At 40.8% G+C, this 17,276-nt stretch overlaps 1 protein-coding gene across 2 annotated transcripts in view; it reads left to right on the top strand.

Moving 5' to 3' along the window:
* PDE10A (phosphodiesterase 10A) overlaps positions 1–17,276 on the top strand; it is a 796,398-nt gene that overhangs the window by 486,506 nt on the left and 292,616 nt on the right. For both annotated transcript variants that reach the window (XM_082252527.1, XM_082252528.1), the window contains exon 5: positions 9,360–9,409. In XM_082252527.1, the coding sequence (XP_082108653.1) occupies positions 9,360–9,409 (50 nt within the window). The remainder of the gene's footprint in view (positions 1–9,359; positions 9,410–17,276) is intronic.

Raw genomic sequence — 17,276 nt, 5'->3', positions numbered from 1 at the left:
GCAACAGGCAGGTATCTGCTATCACCCTTTTCGCACACTTCCATCTGCTCTCCAGCTCAGGGGGGGGGGGGCGTAACAACAGTGTCTCCCAGAAGGGTCACCATAGCACTAGTGACATAGCATCCCCCCTGACACAACCTTCCAGCATGGCAATCTTCACAATAACTGTTCTGCAGCCAGGGGTGTAGCACCATTGCAATAATTTGGGGTATCTGAGTGCACAAGCGTACTGTAGCAAATTGTTAGATTGTGGTGTTGAACGCTGGCATTCAGTTTGGCGTGGGAGCATCTGCAGCCAGTCAGGAACATCAATTTGGTCAGACTCCATAAAAGTAAATAACGCCTCTAAGTCCCCTGGAGCTCTAAGGGTAAAATAAGAGTTACCTTTGCAGAAAGTAGCCGAGAGGGGGAAGCCCCACCTATAAGTAATACCCTTTTGTAAAGCTAGTTCCAGTAGTGGCCGCAGTAAGGCTCTGCGGTGGAGGGTAGCTTTTGAGATGTCTGGCAACAGTTTGACCAAGGCTCCATCAAAGTCAGTGGGTCCCGCGTCCCAGGCTCTGCGGATGACCAATTCTTTGTGTTGGTATCTATAAAACCTGCAGATCACATCCCTAGGTCTATTAGGGTCTGTGGATCTAGGGCCAACGGCCCTGTGTATACGATCAAATTCAAGATTGTCGGGGAGTTCATCTCCAAGAAGCCTGGTAATGATGGAAGTAACGGTGGCAGACAGATCCTCAGTCTCCGTTGCCTCAGGGAGACCCCTGACCTGGATATTGTTCCGTCTATTCCTGTCCTCCATATCCTCCATTTGCAATTGTAGCGCTATTGTCACATCCAGCTCAGATACAGTCAGGTTCATAAATATTGGGACATCGACACAATTCTAATCTTTTTGGCTCTATACACCACCACAATGGATTTGAAATGAAACAAACAAGATGTGCTTTAACTGCAGACTATCAGCTTAAATTTGAGGGTATTTACATCCAAATCAGGTGAAAGGTGTAGGAATTACAACAGTTTGTATATGTGCCTCCCATTTTTTAAGGGACCAAAAGTAATGGACAATTGGCTGCTCAGCTGTTCCATGGCTGTTCCCTCATTATCCCATTTACAAGGAGCAGATAAAACAGATAAAAGGTCCAGAGTTTATTTCAAGTGTGCGATTTGCTTTTGGAATCTGTTGCTGTTAACTTTCAATATGAGATCCAAAGAGCTGTCACTATCAGTGAAGCAAACCATCATTAGGCTGAAAAAAATAAACAAACCCATCAGAGAGATAGCAAAACCATTAGGTGTGGCCAAATCAACTGTTTGAAACATCCTTAAAAAGAAAGAACGCACCAGTGAGCTCAGCAACATCAAAAGACCCGGAAGCCCAAAAAAGCAACTGTGGTGGATGACCGAAGAATTATTTCCCTGGTGAAGAAAACACCCTTCACAACAGTTGGCCAGATCAAGAACACTCTCCAGGAGGTAGGTGTATGTGTGTCAAAATCAACAATCAAGAGGAGACTTCACCAGAGTGAATACTGAGGTTTTACCACAAGATGTAAACCATTGGTGAGCCTCAAAAACAGGAAGGCCAGATTAGAGTTTTCCAAGCAACATCTAAAAAAGCCTTCACAGTGCTGGAACAACATCCTATGGACAGATGAGACCAAGATCAACTTGTACCAGAGTGATGGGAAGAGAAGAGTATGGAGAAGGAAAGGAACTGCTCATGATTCAAAGCATACCACCTCATCAGTGAAGTATGGTGGTGGTAGTGTCATGGCGTGGGCATGTATGGCTGCCAATGGAACTGGTTCTCTTGTATTTATTGATGATGTGACTTCTGACAAAAGCAGCAGGATGAATTCACAGTGCAGATGGACAATAACCCGAAGCATACTGTGAAAGCAACCAAAGAGTTTTTAAAGGGAAAGAAGTGGAATGTTATGCAATGGCCAAGTCGGTCATCTGACCTGAATCCGATTGAGCATGCATTTCACTTGCTGAAGACAAAACTGAAGGGAAAATGCTCCAAAAACAAGCAGGAACTGAAGACAGTTGCAGTAGAGGCCTAACAGAGCATCACCAGGGATGAAACCCAGCGTCTGGTGATGTCTATGCGTTCCAGACTTCAGGCTGTAATTGCCTGAAAAGGATTTGCAACCAAGTATTAAAAAGTGAAAGTTTGATTTATGATTGTTAATCTAACCCATTACTTTTCGTCCCTTTAAAAAATGGGAGGCACATATACAAACTGTAATTGTAATTCCTTCACCGTTCACCTGATTTGGATGTAAATACCCTCAAATTAAAGCTGGAAGTCTGCAGTTAAAACACATCTTGTTTGTTTCATTTCAAATCCATTGTGGTGGTTTATAGATCCAAAAAGATTAGAATTGTGTCGATGTCCCAATATTTATGGACCTGACTGTACCTGCGAGGTCTCAATTTTGGCCAGTCTCTGTTCTATGTCCACCACAGTCACCTCCCCAGTAGAAACCCAGTCAGCTAGTGTCCTTACATCCTTGCAGACCGCCTGCACCTCCCTCCGTTGCGTCTCTTCTATGTGGCCCACGATCGCCTCCAGTTCAGCTTTGCTGGGTAGGGAGTGGAGCAGAGCGCGCAGCTCCTCTTCCACACGCAATGTCAGTGGGCTCTGCGACGATCCTGACGGGTGAGGGAGGAGGGCAGCGGAGGCGTCCGAGAATGCCTCTGTAACCGAGGAGGGAGCAGGTGAGGCTGGAGAGTCCCGTACCTCCGTTGCTTCATGCTGCTAGACACGTGACTCCGCCATCTTGAGTGCCGGGGATGGAGTCTGGGAGGCCGCGAAAAAATGCTGGATTTCTCCCTTGGTATCTGGTCTGTCGGGTGTTCCTGTGGTCCTGGGGGTGCCCTTGGTCTTCTGTTTCTTTGCTGATCGCACTCCTTCACCCTGTGAGCCTGAGAAGCCGGGCTGGGCTAGAGAGAAGAGAGAACTCACAGTAAGAGCGACTTCATCCATCCATGTCCAGGTTACGCCCCCACTAAAATGATTTACTGGTTCGGTTTATCCCCTCTACCCAAACACAACTTACTGGAAAGAGGACTGCTTTTTGTAGGTCATATGACCTAATTTTTTGAGGTACTTGGTGTTGCGTAACTCTAAATTTTACCTGATCATGTCACAGCATGGGGGCAGGGAGGAGGAGAGGGATGAGAGGAGTAAGGCAGGCCTTATATTATACAATTTTCTGTAAAATTTTATTTAGATTTACCTTCAACTATGTAGTAGTATGTTGTTTAGTTTTGGCCTCCCATTATATGGTTTTTGGTAACAGAAAATTGTACAAGGAAATTGTACAAGAAAATTGAACATGCTGGCAGTGAACAGCTAGGCAGGTATGACAGTGTAAAACCAGGCTGAGGGGGTAATGCTGCCAGCACAGAACTAGACAAAGTGGATAATGCTGGCAGTGCAGGAGTAGGCAGAGGGTTAATGCTGGCAGTGCAGATCACATTCTCTTGGAATTGGTTTGTAAATATTATTTTAGATTAACCCTGGGCAATAAATCTGGATTTAGTTGTAATTGGTTGTCATTCCTTATTCTAAGGATTGGTTTTAAAAGTTGATAGAGATATATATATATATATATATATATATATATATATATATATATATATAATATATATATATATATATATATACAAGTAAATATAAAAACACAAATAAATGCAGCTCTGTAATGCTTAGTGATTGTAAAGTTATTTTTTTTTTTAATTAAAATAACAAACATGTTATATTTATCTGCTTTGTGTGAGAGTATTGCACAGAGTGGCCCTGAACATCCTCTTCTGGGGTCCCCTGCCAGTGCTTTCCTTTTTTTTTTTTTTTTTGCATTCCCGGGCTTGGCTGAGTAGGGCTGCCGGTAGGAACAGTGCTGGAGTGGGGAGACAAAAACAGTGGAGGTTTTTTTTTACCTTTTTGCCTATAGGAGAATTTTAATACATAATTAAAGGATAGGTTTACCTTTTGAAACATGCTCCTGCTCCCGACCCCCCCCCCCCCACCGCCTGTTATTGTGGATGGGGGAATCCTCTCCTGCTGTCACAATTTAAAAACAGCTGGCCGTGCTGGACTCCACCCACACATCCACATCATTCATTCTGTGAATGAATGAACTAGAAGTACTATCGGCCGGCCACTGCAGCTGACGGTTTATAGTTCTCAATAAACTGCATAGGCACTGGTGAGTGTCCTCATAGTTAATTGATTCTTCCTGCACTTTAGTAACTGCCTGCCCATATTGGAGATAGAGGCAGACAGTGTATTGAGAGTCTGCAGGAACAGGCTGCAGTATAATTAAATAATAAATGCACTTTTTTTTACCTGCAAAAATGTTTTATTTTTATTTTTCTTTATCAAAGGTGAACTTAACCTTTTTACATGTGCTTTTTAAATGCAATTAGCGTACGTATCTGAATTTGTACTGGTGTTGGCTTCTTGTAGTTCCGGTTCAGCAAGGCTGAAGTATGAGAGAAAAAAACAGTACAAGGAGCCAGTCAGTTCATGTGCTGACAAAAGGTATGCTGATGGGAAAAGGAAGCAAAGTTACAGAGAGATGAGCTCATCACTATGCTGTTTCTCTTTTCATTGTCCAGTCATGATGCTGGAGTGGGTCCAGAGGACCTGCGCTCAAAGGAAAGTGGATTATCCCGTATACTGTGTGCAATACAGGTGCATCTAAAAAAAATAATTGAATATCATCAAAAACACATTATTTCAGTAACTCAATTCAAAACCTAAAACACATATAGTATATATATTCTTTACACACAGAGTGATACATTTCAAGCATTTGTTTCTTTTAATTTTGATGAATATGGCTTACAGCTAGTGAAAACCCCAAAATTCAGTATATCAAAAATCTAGACTATTGTGCAAAAGTTCAATATTGTAGACTCATGTTGTCACACACTAATCAGGTAATTAACACAAAACACCTGTAAAGGTTTCCTCAGCTTTTAAATGGTCTCTCAGTCTGGTCCAGTAGGTTACACAATCATGGGAAAGACTCCTGACTTGACAGTTGTCCAGAAGACAGTCATTAACACCCTCCATAAGGAGGGTAATTCACAAAAGGTTATTGCGAAGTAAGCTGGCTGTTCAGAATGCTGTATCCAAGCATATTAATGGAAAGTTGAGTGGAAGGAAAAAGTGTGGTAGAAAAAGGTGCATAAGTACTGTATTTTCTGGCGTATAAGACTACTTTTGAACCTCAAAAAAATCCCCCAAAAATGGGAGGTCGTCTTATACGCTGAGTATAATATCTCCAAGGTAACCTAAGTATAACCCGTAGATCATGTAATAGGGGGGTCGTCTTATACGCCGGAAAATACGGTAACAGGGATAACCACAGCCTTGAGAGGATTGTGAGGCAAAGGCCATTCCCGAATTTGGGGGGTGTTCTCAAGGAGTGGACTACGGCTGGTGTCAGGTCTTCAACCACACACAGACGTATCCAGGACATGGGCTACATCTGTGGCATTCCTTGTGTCAAGCCACTCCTGAAACAGAGACAACATCAGAAGCATCTTACCCGGGGAAAAAAAGGACTGGACCTTTGCGCAGTGGTCCAAAATAGACCAAAGTCCTCTTTTTGGATCAAAGTAACGTTTGTTAAAATCCTTGTAATGTACATAGATCCCCCAGAGGGGAATGTTTTTTTTTCTCAACAAAAGTGGAGTTACTCTTTATTAGGTTACTGCTCTCTTTTCCATTAAAACTCTATGTTCATAACATTCCTGTTTATCTGTACCAAGAGTTTGACAATAACCTCATACTTTCCTATGTCACTCCTTGTTGATTTGTTTAACTGCCGTACTCTAAGTAAAAGAATTACTTGATTACTGTGTCATGATCTGGTGTCTGTGTAATTGCATTGATATTCAGAAATATCAGAACCCAGGATGTCAGAGGTGTCGGGAGACTTGCAAGGGTGTCAGAGGTGTCGGGAGACTTGCAAGGGTGTCAGAGGTGTCGGGAGACTTGCAAGGGTGTCAGAGGTGTCGGGAGACTTGCAAGGGTGTCAGAGGTGTCGGGAGACTTGCAAGGGTGTCAGAGGTGTCGGGAGACTTGCAAGGTCAGGGCAAACGTTGGAGTCAATTATCTTTAAGTGGTCCTCACGGGGGTAGCGTTACACTTGTAATTACAGCTGCACTTTTTTTTTTTTTAAATGGGATAATTAGTGGCAATCTCCTATTGGCAGTTTTGGTCATGTGGTTTTGCATGGAAAGATTTTTTCAGTTGGTAAAAAGTAAGATTGTAGGACCAGGCTCTGTGACTGACAGCTGGAACCCTGGGTGTAAAGAAAAGGATATTTTGGGGAGAGCTGCTTTTTCGGACATGCTTGGCTATCTCACTACCCAACTTTTGTCCTTTGTCTTTTTTTTTAAAACCCTTTATAACACTGAACTTTTTTTTTTTTTTTAGGAAATGATTCCTTCTCCATCTGAACTCTAATTTTTGGTTGCCCATCCTTCAGTCACATAGAATGGTTTGACAATAGGATGTAGATAAGCCCCCTGCCCCTTTTTACCCTGTTTGAAGTATAGACTGTGGTACACCTTTATCTTCTAATTGAGGTGTCCATCTAATTGGGTAATTATCCTGTTTTATTTACAAAGACACCTGATATATGTTCTTTATTTTTTATATTCCAGTATAGTATAATGTATATTTTTTGTTTGTAGAATATGGATGACTGGTGAGGGCTCTTTAACATCTTTTGTATATACCTTAACACGGTGTTTCTCAACCTTTTTTCAGTCAGGGTACCCTTTAAAATGATAGACAATCTCAAGGCACCCTTTAAAATGATGGACAGTCTTGAGGCACCCCATTCTAAAATGCAAAAAAGGTATTCTAATAGATTTACATAATGCAGCAACATTCATATGTAGGACACCCAACACTAGAGGTGATTTTTTCTTCCAAAGGAAATACTCTTTTGCACACTAGTAATGACTAGTATTCCAATGTTTCTCTTCTTCCTCATCTTCACTCCATCAGTCAGCTAATGTCACCCCAGTGCTTAGAGAGAGAGAGGCACATGAGGGTAGAACAAGGATGCTGAGGAGGCAATAGACATCCTTCTTATTAACTGATAACCTCATTGGTTGTTAGGATGCCAGTGTCTAGAATGTCGTAATGATGCATAATGAAAACCCTGTGGCTTTGTGAAACTAAAAGGAGGGATTGATCAACCTACTGGCTTGTATATATGATTTTTGATCAATTTTTAGGCATTTTACCAAGGCATCCCCGAAGAAACCTCAAGGCACCCAGTGTGCCTGGGCACCCTGTTTGAAAAAGGCTGCCTTAACATACAAGAACCTCCTGCCCCCCCATGGGAGAAAGAGGACATACAGTATACCTGTAGGATTCCAGTTAATCTATGGTTTTAATACAAGAATAATAATTTGTTTGGGCATGCTTGTAGGATGACATGAGTGTTTTCAATTTTGTGATTATATTACACATGCTATATGTTTTTAAGATCATTCCCATGTACTCCTGAAGAGGATCTATCGAAACTTGTCATGTCTACATGTGGATTGTATTAGATATAGACAATTACTTGAAACCTAAATTCAGTATTGTGTATTGGTTTTTATCGAGATACTAAAATTCATGGTTTTATATATGCAGTGTCTACGCTCACAGGAAGTAGATAGAATGATGGTGGTCATCAGAATGAGGATATACAATATAGTGGTAGAAAAAAAAGTAAAGTACTGGATTAAAATGATTTTCTCTTTTTCAAGCGGGCCATTTGTTTTCATCTCATTTTGTGTTAAGTTTTTTTTTTTTTATTAAGCTCATGTGCCTACATTGTGTTTTATCCCTTTTAGTTGGAATTTATATTCCCAGAGAATTAAAGCAGAACTTCACTCTCTCAATCAACATTGACTAGTTTTAGTCCTTATACTGCTAGCATTAGTAAATGGATAGGAAAGTATATCATTTTATTATTTACTTTTTTTTAAGCTTTTTTACATTTACACTTTCCTGGTTTACATGCCCAGGCAAATGATGTCATACATCCCAGGAGTCTTCAGTAGGGGAGGAGGAGGTTTCTTAGCTAAGCACACCTCCTGTTTGCATGCCTGAGCTAAGGGAAGGGGGATTCCAGAAAGTAAATGCTACGTGAATCATCTGACCTCTCTCAACAAAATAAAGCATGGAGAGGCAAGTTTGCTTTTAAATATTAAAAATTAACAAAATAGCATTTTTGGTTTGTAGTGCTCAGATAAAGTGTAGTTCCATTCTAAAAAGTATATTGTGATGCTCTCACAAACACTCAGTTGTGGCAGAGATAAAGCATTTGTTTGGCTTTATACAGATCTATACATTCAGCATTCTGAAGCAGATACTAATTCACTGCACAGTTGACAGACAACATTTTTTTTTTTTTTTTTAAGTTGAGATTTTTTTTCTTTAGCGTTTAACCTTTTAATGCAATGTTACCCCACTTGAAATTGAAGATTTTAGTTTTAAAGTAGTAAAAAGTAGAGATCGACCGATTATCGGCAAAGCCAATATATCGAGGGCCGATCTGCACTTTCCCCGATATATCGGAATTGGCCCCTGAGGTTACCGATATTGCCGATATTTCGGGAAAGTGCATGTACCGGAGTGATGCCTGCAGCTAGAGGCATCACCCCGGTACCGGCGTCCATAGCCAACGGTCGGCTGTCTTGTAATGACAACTGATGCAGCTGAGAAGCCGCTCGGCTGTCATTACAAGGAGCGGCTTTCCGGGGTCTCCCATCCCACCGGGAGACCCAGGCAACCATCCTGTATGGCCACCGAAGAGAAGACCCGATCAAAGCCGCATTTGGCTCTGATCGGGTCTCCGTGTAAAAACCCGGAAGTGATGTCATGACATCACTTCCGGGTACTCGGCGCCAAATTAAAAAAAATTACAGCATTCAAAACAGCCAAGCTTGGCATTTTGAATGCTTTTCAGTGCAGAGGAGGGGTTTGGGGTCTTTTAGACCCCAAGATCCCTCCACAAGAGTACCTGTAAAAAAAATAAATAAATAAAAAAAAATTTTAATGTACAAAAATATCGGCCAATATCAGACGATACCAATATGCGATGATCAAAATATCGGTATTGGTATCGGCAATAAGAAAACTATATCGGTCAATCACTAGTAAAAAGTACATACAATTTTGATTCCTTTTAACTTCCAATAAGATAACCTAAAATTGTTTGCTTTTGATGAGTTTCTAGAGATTTTCATTATGTTATTGCTAAATTATCTGCTTATTTCTTTCCCTTCCTCTTTTTTTTTTTTTTTTTTTTTTTTCCTTACAGCTACAAAAGCTGATGGATTTGCACTATATTTCCTTGGAGAATGCAATAATGTAAGTAATAAAAATAATCTATTTTTAACCATTTGACCATTCTGTCTTATTCAAAAAAATTGTTTGGTAAATGTAATTTGTTATGTTTTTAGGAGCATTTGTTCTGTACTATTTTACGATATACAGTCTGTATACATTTTTTTTTTTTTCCCACAAAGAAACATTTAATACATGTGCTGGAGTCCCCTTTTGATAGCTTGATTGAATCTTTGGATTGATCCATTTTATAAAGGAGTTGTCATTTGAGTCATCAACTTGTTTATGCAAAATTCAGTCTTTTCAGATATTGAGGTCTGTAAACACCCATTAAGAGGGTAAAATGTAGGCCACAAAAAAAAAAAAAAAAAAAAAAAAAAAAAAAAAAAAAAAGCTCAGCTGCAGGTCAAATCCACTAATCAGTGAATTCTCAATGATCTTAGAAGTGTATCAAACTAATACCATGGACACAAACCCAGAGCCCAGCAACACATTGCCTTGAACATTTTTAAACCATGGTGAGCAAATCTCTTTCCCCTCTTTGTCAATGGCTAATACTGTAGAATGCTCTACTACTGCTGCTAAAACCAAACAAAAAACAAAATATGTATGGCAGAGGATCAATCCTTGAAAAAGAAGTTTGGGTTATTTTTTTATTTTTTTTTCACTTGCCGACCAGCCGCTGTACTTATACTGCAGCAGGTTGGCTCTGTCCCACGAAATGACGTACCTGTACGTTGTTTCATGGGACCACTAGTGGGAGTGTGCTCACGCCGATTGGCCACAGGGGGAGCCAATCAGCGGGTCCAGAGGCCACGATCGCTCACTGTGGAAACAGAATGGTAGGCTCCTGTTGTAAACACGGCAGACCACTCTTCTGTCAGTAATGAACACAGAAATCCTGTGTTCCTCCTATTTAGGAAGACACAGGTCTCTGTGTTCGTTCAGAAAGCCCATCTCCCACACAGAAAGCACCCCCAAGGGACACATTTAACCCTTTGATCACCCCTGGTGTTAAGCCCTCCCTGACAGTGTCAGTACAGTAACAGTGAATATTTTTAGCATTAGTTACTGTAGTAATATTCCTGGTCCCCCCAAAAGTGTCAAAAATGTCAGTTAGGTGTCTGATCTGTCACAATGTTGCAGTCCTGCTTAAAATCTTTGATCACCGCCATTACTAGTAAAATAAATAAATAAATAAAAATGACATAAATCTTTCCCCTAGTTTGTAGACGAGATAACTTTTGCGCAAACCAATCCATATACACTTATTGGGATTTTTTACCAAAAATATGTGGCAGAATACATATTGGCCTAAAATGATGAAAAAATTTGATTTTTATTTTATTTTTTTATTGGGAATGTTTGATAGCAGAAAGTAACTTTTTCAGAATTGTCTCCCTTTTTTTGTTTTATAGCGCAAAAAATAAAAATCTCAGAGGTGATCAAATACCACCAAAAGAAAGCTCTATTTGGGGGACATCAATTTTATTTAGGTACAGCGTCGCACAACCGTGCAGTTGTCAGTTAAAATAACATAGTCACATATCGCAAAAAAATGGCCTGATCATTTAGGGGGAAAACCTTCCGGTCCAGAAGTGGGTAAATTTATCCTTATCTAGGTATATGCAGCATCTGTTCCCCGGCGCCTCTGCACTGAGAACCAAACCGCTGATCGCTGGGTTCTCACTGCCCCCTCCTTACTCACTGGAGCACTGGGCTGTGGAGGAGCTGGGATCGGCCGGCTTAGACTCTCAGCGGCTCACTGAGCCGGGTGTCGGTCCAGTCACCTGGGGAATCCCGACCTAAATTGTCGTGATAACGCGGTGCCTGGAACCCACTTCTGTGACGCCAGCAGAGAGCGGACTTCAGCCCACTCTCTGCTGAAAATGGGTAACAGTAGTGCAGAACGAACTGCACTCCTGTGATCCATAGGAAATGTACAGCCAAACAAGCTTTGGCTGTACATCTTCTCTAAATGTGGTGGCTAAATTTGTTTCCTTTTTCAGACTTATTCACATTTATCTTCACCTGATGATCCTGTCAGAAACACACTTTATGTCCTTGGTTGACAACGTTCACGCACTATGCTGTTATCAGTAGAGGTGGAGCTATTCACAAAATATGCTGTGCTACTTTTTTAAATAGACTGTATTATCTACACCTTGTGCAATTCTACAATGTGATCTAATCCACATTTCCCATCAATTAATATCCCCAGCAAAATGATGCACAATCACATCAGTAAATCTAAAGTATAAATAAAGTGTAAAGGTCGATATCTTGTTCTGCCTGGGTTCAAGCTTGTGCGTGCCGAACACCGCATGTTATTCGCACAGGAATAGCACCACATTCCTGCGCACATCACATGTGGCGTCTGTGCATCTGCACCAAAATGATGCAGAACCCTTTTTTTCCTACACCTAAATTACATGGCATTCTGGCAGTCGCACTGCTTTTTATGATCTGTTTCAGGGTGTCGTTAATCTAACATTGACATTCGCAGCAGATTGAATGGACATTGTGCTATTGCTTTGCAGTGAGATGCGGGGAAACAGCAAATATTTTAAGTTTCCTGCATCGCATCAGTGTGAACCATTGCTCAGTCTCAAATAAAGTGTAAAAGTCCACGAGCATGTTCACTCTTAGAGCCAATCCAGTGATTCTCCTTCTTCTGTCTACCACTCCGGAAAAAAAATTATATGAGCCTCTTACCAGAAAAATATCCCCCTAAACACCTGAGGTCATATGCGCTTTTGTGATATATAGGTCATCTCATAATTACTAGTGGATGACATCAGAATAAATCCCCCAGAATCTCCTAAGGTACAAGCAAGCATATATCATCATGGACCATACAGAGGAAGATAAGCATAAATCACAAAAAACATTTCAGTTTATGAAGTAAATATCCCACTCACAGACATGGATAAAAATCAGTGTATTCCATGGTGCTTGATCCGGCCTTGGCAGGCATGATGACATCCACATACTCTGTCCAGTACATTTTTTCACAGATTACGCCTTCAGGGAAGCAATGTCACCCTAATGGGTTCTTCTGAATTTGCCTATGAAGGTCTCCCCCTTTCCTCATCTCCATAGAGGGGATTTGTTTTGTAGCTTACAGAAGATAGTGAGCTGAGAAAGCTGATAACTAGAGTTGGGCCAAACACACAAACAGGGGAACTTTTCTAACCCGAACGGCAAACCCCATTAAAGTATATGGGAGCCAAACAGGAAAAATCAAAAGTGCCCATTATAAAGGCTTATATGCAAGTAATTGGCCATAAAAGGGGTATGGGGGTCCAGGTACTGCCCTGGGGGACATGTATCAATGCAAAACATGTTTTAAAAAAACTATCATTTCTCCAGGAGCTTTGATTTTAATGATACTTAAAGTGCAACAATAAAAATTGAAAATTCCTTTGTTGTGCCTGGGGGGGGGGGGGGGGTCCCCTTAGTCTGGCTGTAAAGTGGCACATCTGTAGCGAAAGAGCGACCCCCCTCCCCTCCTGAACCATATCAAAGTGGGGGTGTGTTGATGGGGACAAGGGCCTCAACCCCAAACTAGTAGCTGGTGGTTGTGGAGGTCTGCGGGAGGGGGGCCCCCAGATCCCGCCCCCCCGCATGTGAAAGAGTATGGTGTTCCCCTACCCATTCACCAGAAAAGTGTAAAAAAGTAATAAAAACAGACATTTTTTGAATATTCCTTTATTAAAAAAGAGCATTCCTCCTTTTTTTTTTTTTTTTTTACTTTGACACTTTTTTGGGGAATGGGTAGTGGGGGTGAGGCTCTTGTCCCTATCAACATGGGGACAAGGTGTTTTAGGGTGGATGGGGATATGTATTATTTTTATTTTTCAGCTGTCAGCAAGGAAGCCCACTGACAGCTGATGACTCATCAGTTGTTAAGGACGCTGCAGCTGTCTTCCCGACCCTGTTTTGATAACAATCCGCTTTTACTGCACCCTGATTTGGCAAAGCTTTGTTTGACTTGTTTTCCGGAGAGCTAAAACAATTAAAAATCATGTAGCCCCCAGCAGATTACCACCCCCCAAAAAAAAGGTTATGCTGTCAATTTTAGATCTGAACAGCAATGCTCATGCCCTGTTCCCCCGAAACTCGTTGGCTTTAACATGTTCTGTTACTATCATTAAAACAACGATCTTTTGATCCAAGTTGGATTCTTATTTTTGACATCGGGCGCTCCTTTAACCTACTACCGTTAGAAACTTTGGAAACGACCACTAGGCTGTACCTAAAGGTAGCAGCCTAGACCCTCTAAAAGGGTCCATTGCTACATTTTCATTCAGTCGGGCCAGATCGATTGGTAGCAAATTTCCCCAAGTGGCCTGCTCTTATCACCCACTCACAGACCCTCTATTGAGTAGGTCAGTCCAGCTCAGTCATCAATTTTTTTTTAAAAACTGGCTGTAGACAAGACACACTTGTCTGTGTACTCCTCACCTGGTTGCCGTGACACCCGCTTGACACCATCTGAATCAAATAAGTTTATCTTGGACTCATCGGACCACAGGCATGGTTCCAGTAATCCATGTCCTTAGTCTGTCCCATGTCCTGTCTTCAGCAAACTGTTTGCAGGCTTTCTTCTGCATCATCTTTAGAAGAGGCTTCCTGCTGGGACGACAGCCATGCAGACCAGTTTGATGCAGTGTGCGATGTATGGTTTAAGCACTGACAGGCTGACCCCTCCACCCCTTCAACCTCTGCAGCAATGCTGGAGCACTCATACGTCTATTTCCCAAAGACAACCTCTGGCTATTGGGCTGAGCACGTGCACTCAGCTTCTTTGGTCGACCATGGCGAGGCTTGTTCTGAGTGTAACATGTCCTGTTAAACCACTGTATGGTCTTGGCCACTTGTGCTGCAGCTCAGTGTCAGGGTCTTGCCAATCTTCTTATAGCCTAGGCCATCTTTATGTAGAGCAACAATTGTTTTTTTCAGATCCTCAGCGAGTTCTTTGCCATGAGGTGCCATGTTGAACTTCCAGTGACCAAAATTAGAGCGTGAGAGCGATAACACCAAATTTAATACACCTGCTCCCCATTCACACCTGAGACCTTGTAACACTAACAAGTTACATAACAGGGGGGAATATCTTTTTTTTTTCTAATAAAAACTCATCTATGTGGGCTTTTTTTAAACTCCTAAAACTTGCCTAACTTCCTAACTTTGGAATTGATTCTAAAGAGGCTTTGTCCCCTTTTTAAATATAGGTACCACATTGCCTTGCGCCAATCCAGTGGTACTATTCCAGTAATTTAACAGTCCCTAGGATTGACAGAGCTCAGTTCTTTAAGGATCCATGGATGTAAACCATCTGGTCCAGGTGCTTTATTCACTTTCATTCTGTCTAAATATTTCTGGACCATATACATTTTTGAGGTAGGTTAATGTGTGGCTATGTCAATATCATCCCCATTAAATAAATGAGCTCCCCCATGCTCCTTTGCATACAAAGAGCTGAAGAAGGTATTTAATACATTTCCTTTTCTTTGTCCCCAGCCACAAACTCCAGATTATTTTGTAAGGAGCCTACATGCTCAGACCTTACCTTTTCTCTAAGAATATACTTAAAGTATTTGTAAAGTCTTTTTTTTTTTTTTTTTAATGTTATACTTACCTGCTCTGTGTAATGGTTTTGCACAGAGCAGCCCAGATCATATTCTTCTCGGGTCCCTATTTTTACATATTCAGTTATATACTTTGTAACCTTTAAATTAGTGTTTCCTCATTTTTATATTTTTTTTAAAGCTCTTATTTATAACTTCTTTAACTTTGGCCATGTGCCACATAGGTTTTATTTTTTAGCTTTTTAAACTAATTGCCCATGGGAATATATGTTGCCGTGTGTTTTTAAGAATTCTGTTATGTGTTCATCAATGCCAATATACCACCACACTTAGTGTTTTATTTGAAACAAATATACACTATAGAGTGGAAATGCTTTGTTAATATTTCATGTCCGAGGTTTACAACCACGTTAAGTGGGTTTTTATCTTTTCAGTATGTGCTTGTTTACAGCTAACATTAAATAAAATTGTGTTATGGTTACTGCTACCCTGATGTTTTTATATGAACATTCGTAATAAGCTTTGCATGGTTTGAGATTACCAGGTCCAGCAGGTCATCAGTTCTAGCTGGGGCATCTATGAACTGTTTTATAAAATTGTCAATAGGTTTATAAATGTTTGCCCTTTCACTGTTCCAGCAGTGCCATTATTCCAGTAAATTTCAGGGTAGTTAAAATCCTCCATTATCATCACTGCGCTAGCCCTTGCAGTATTTATTATCTGTGCAAGTAACTGAATCACCACCTCCTCATTAAAACTGTATGGCCTATAACAAGCCTCATCACACTCTCCATCAACTAGGTCCTCTTTCACACTCACTTTGAGATCACTTCTCACATAAAGACAAACACCACCACCTTTCTGTTTTACCCTGTCTCTCAAAAAGAGAGTATAGCCAGGAATATTTTTAGCCCAGCCATTAGTAGAATAAAGCCAAGTTTCAGCAATACCAAATAAAATTCTAGTTCTTTTCATGCACCAAAGCTTCCAACTCACCTATTTTGCTTGGCAGAATTCTGGCATTGGTGAACAAACACTTTAACTCATTGTCACATATTTCAAGTTTTTTGCATATTTTTTTATCATCAAAACACATGCTTCATTAGGCAAACTCCCATGTGAGGTGCTCTCCTAATTCTCCTGGAATATTGGTGCTAGATAGCATTAGTGACTTGCAGATACATTTTTACTTTAGGATGTAATCGTTTTTTTTTTTTTTAAATGTGAAGTTCATGGTTAATGAACAACTGGTAAGAACAAATGAAAGGGAACTCTATGGTTGTTTTGTACATTCCTTGAAGCAAAAGCAGTGGGGCATCCCACATTTGTTTAAAGCATTGACGTCAAAGTGCCAGTATACAATTATAATTTTAGTTCAAATGTGAATGTAAAGAAACGTACTATGCCATTTAGGACCAAAGTATGTTTAAATGTTGAACACGTTTGTAAGTTGGTTTGAGGCATAAAGAGAGGTCTCGTGTTTTATAAATACTAAAGCATGTTTGCCATGAAAGAACAGAATTCTACTTTAAACTGGCTGAACTTTGTTGTATAGATGTTTGAAATCAGAAAATGTTTTATTAGCTGACTGCAACATGATAAAATGCTGTATTTCAAGAAAACTAGCAAAACTAGATAACTTTAAAAAAATGTAAATGTAATGATTGCCACTGAACTGATATTTTAGTTTTGGATGGATAACTATAGGTTAAATCACTTTCCTGCTTTTTACATTAAAGCGGTAGTATCCCGCTTTTTGACACTTTTACCTACAGGTAAGCCTATAATAAGGCTTACCTGTAGGTACAAATAATATCTCCTAAACCGGCACGGTTTAGGAGATATTTGCAGTGCATGCAGCCGCTCGCACGAGCGGCGCATGCGCTCTGAAGGTCCGGGGGGACCTTCAGTTTTGCTTGCCGGGAGCTTGCCGGATAATCACTCCCGCGCGCATGCGCGGGAGTGACGTCATCGCGGCTCCGGCCAATCACAGAGCCGGAGCCGCCGAACCGGGAAGAGTCGCTGAGGAATCATGGCAGCGCCCGCAGCGATGTCCGGGGGTCCGTGTCGGGGCTATGTTCTAAGGTAAGTAACACATAATGGGCTAGTATGCGATGCATACTAGTTCATTATGCCTTTGTCTTGCAGGTTTTTTTTTTTTTTTCTTTTTAGGGTTTACAACCGCTTTAATCAGACACTGATAACTTCTATGCATCGGTTTCTATCTCTCAAAGGCTTGTTTTGATTTTTATCCAGCAAGATTTCCAGTAATTTGTTTATCCTATATTTACAATCAA

The sequence above is a fragment of the Pelophylax lessonae genome, assembly GCF_965119305.1.
Source record: "Pelophylax lessonae genome assembly, chromosome: 3".
NCBI classification, from domain to species: domain Eukaryota; kingdom Metazoa; phylum Chordata; class Amphibia; order Anura; family Ranidae; genus Pelophylax; species Pelophylax lessonae.
This window is presented reverse-complemented; position numbering and strand designations above follow the sequence as displayed.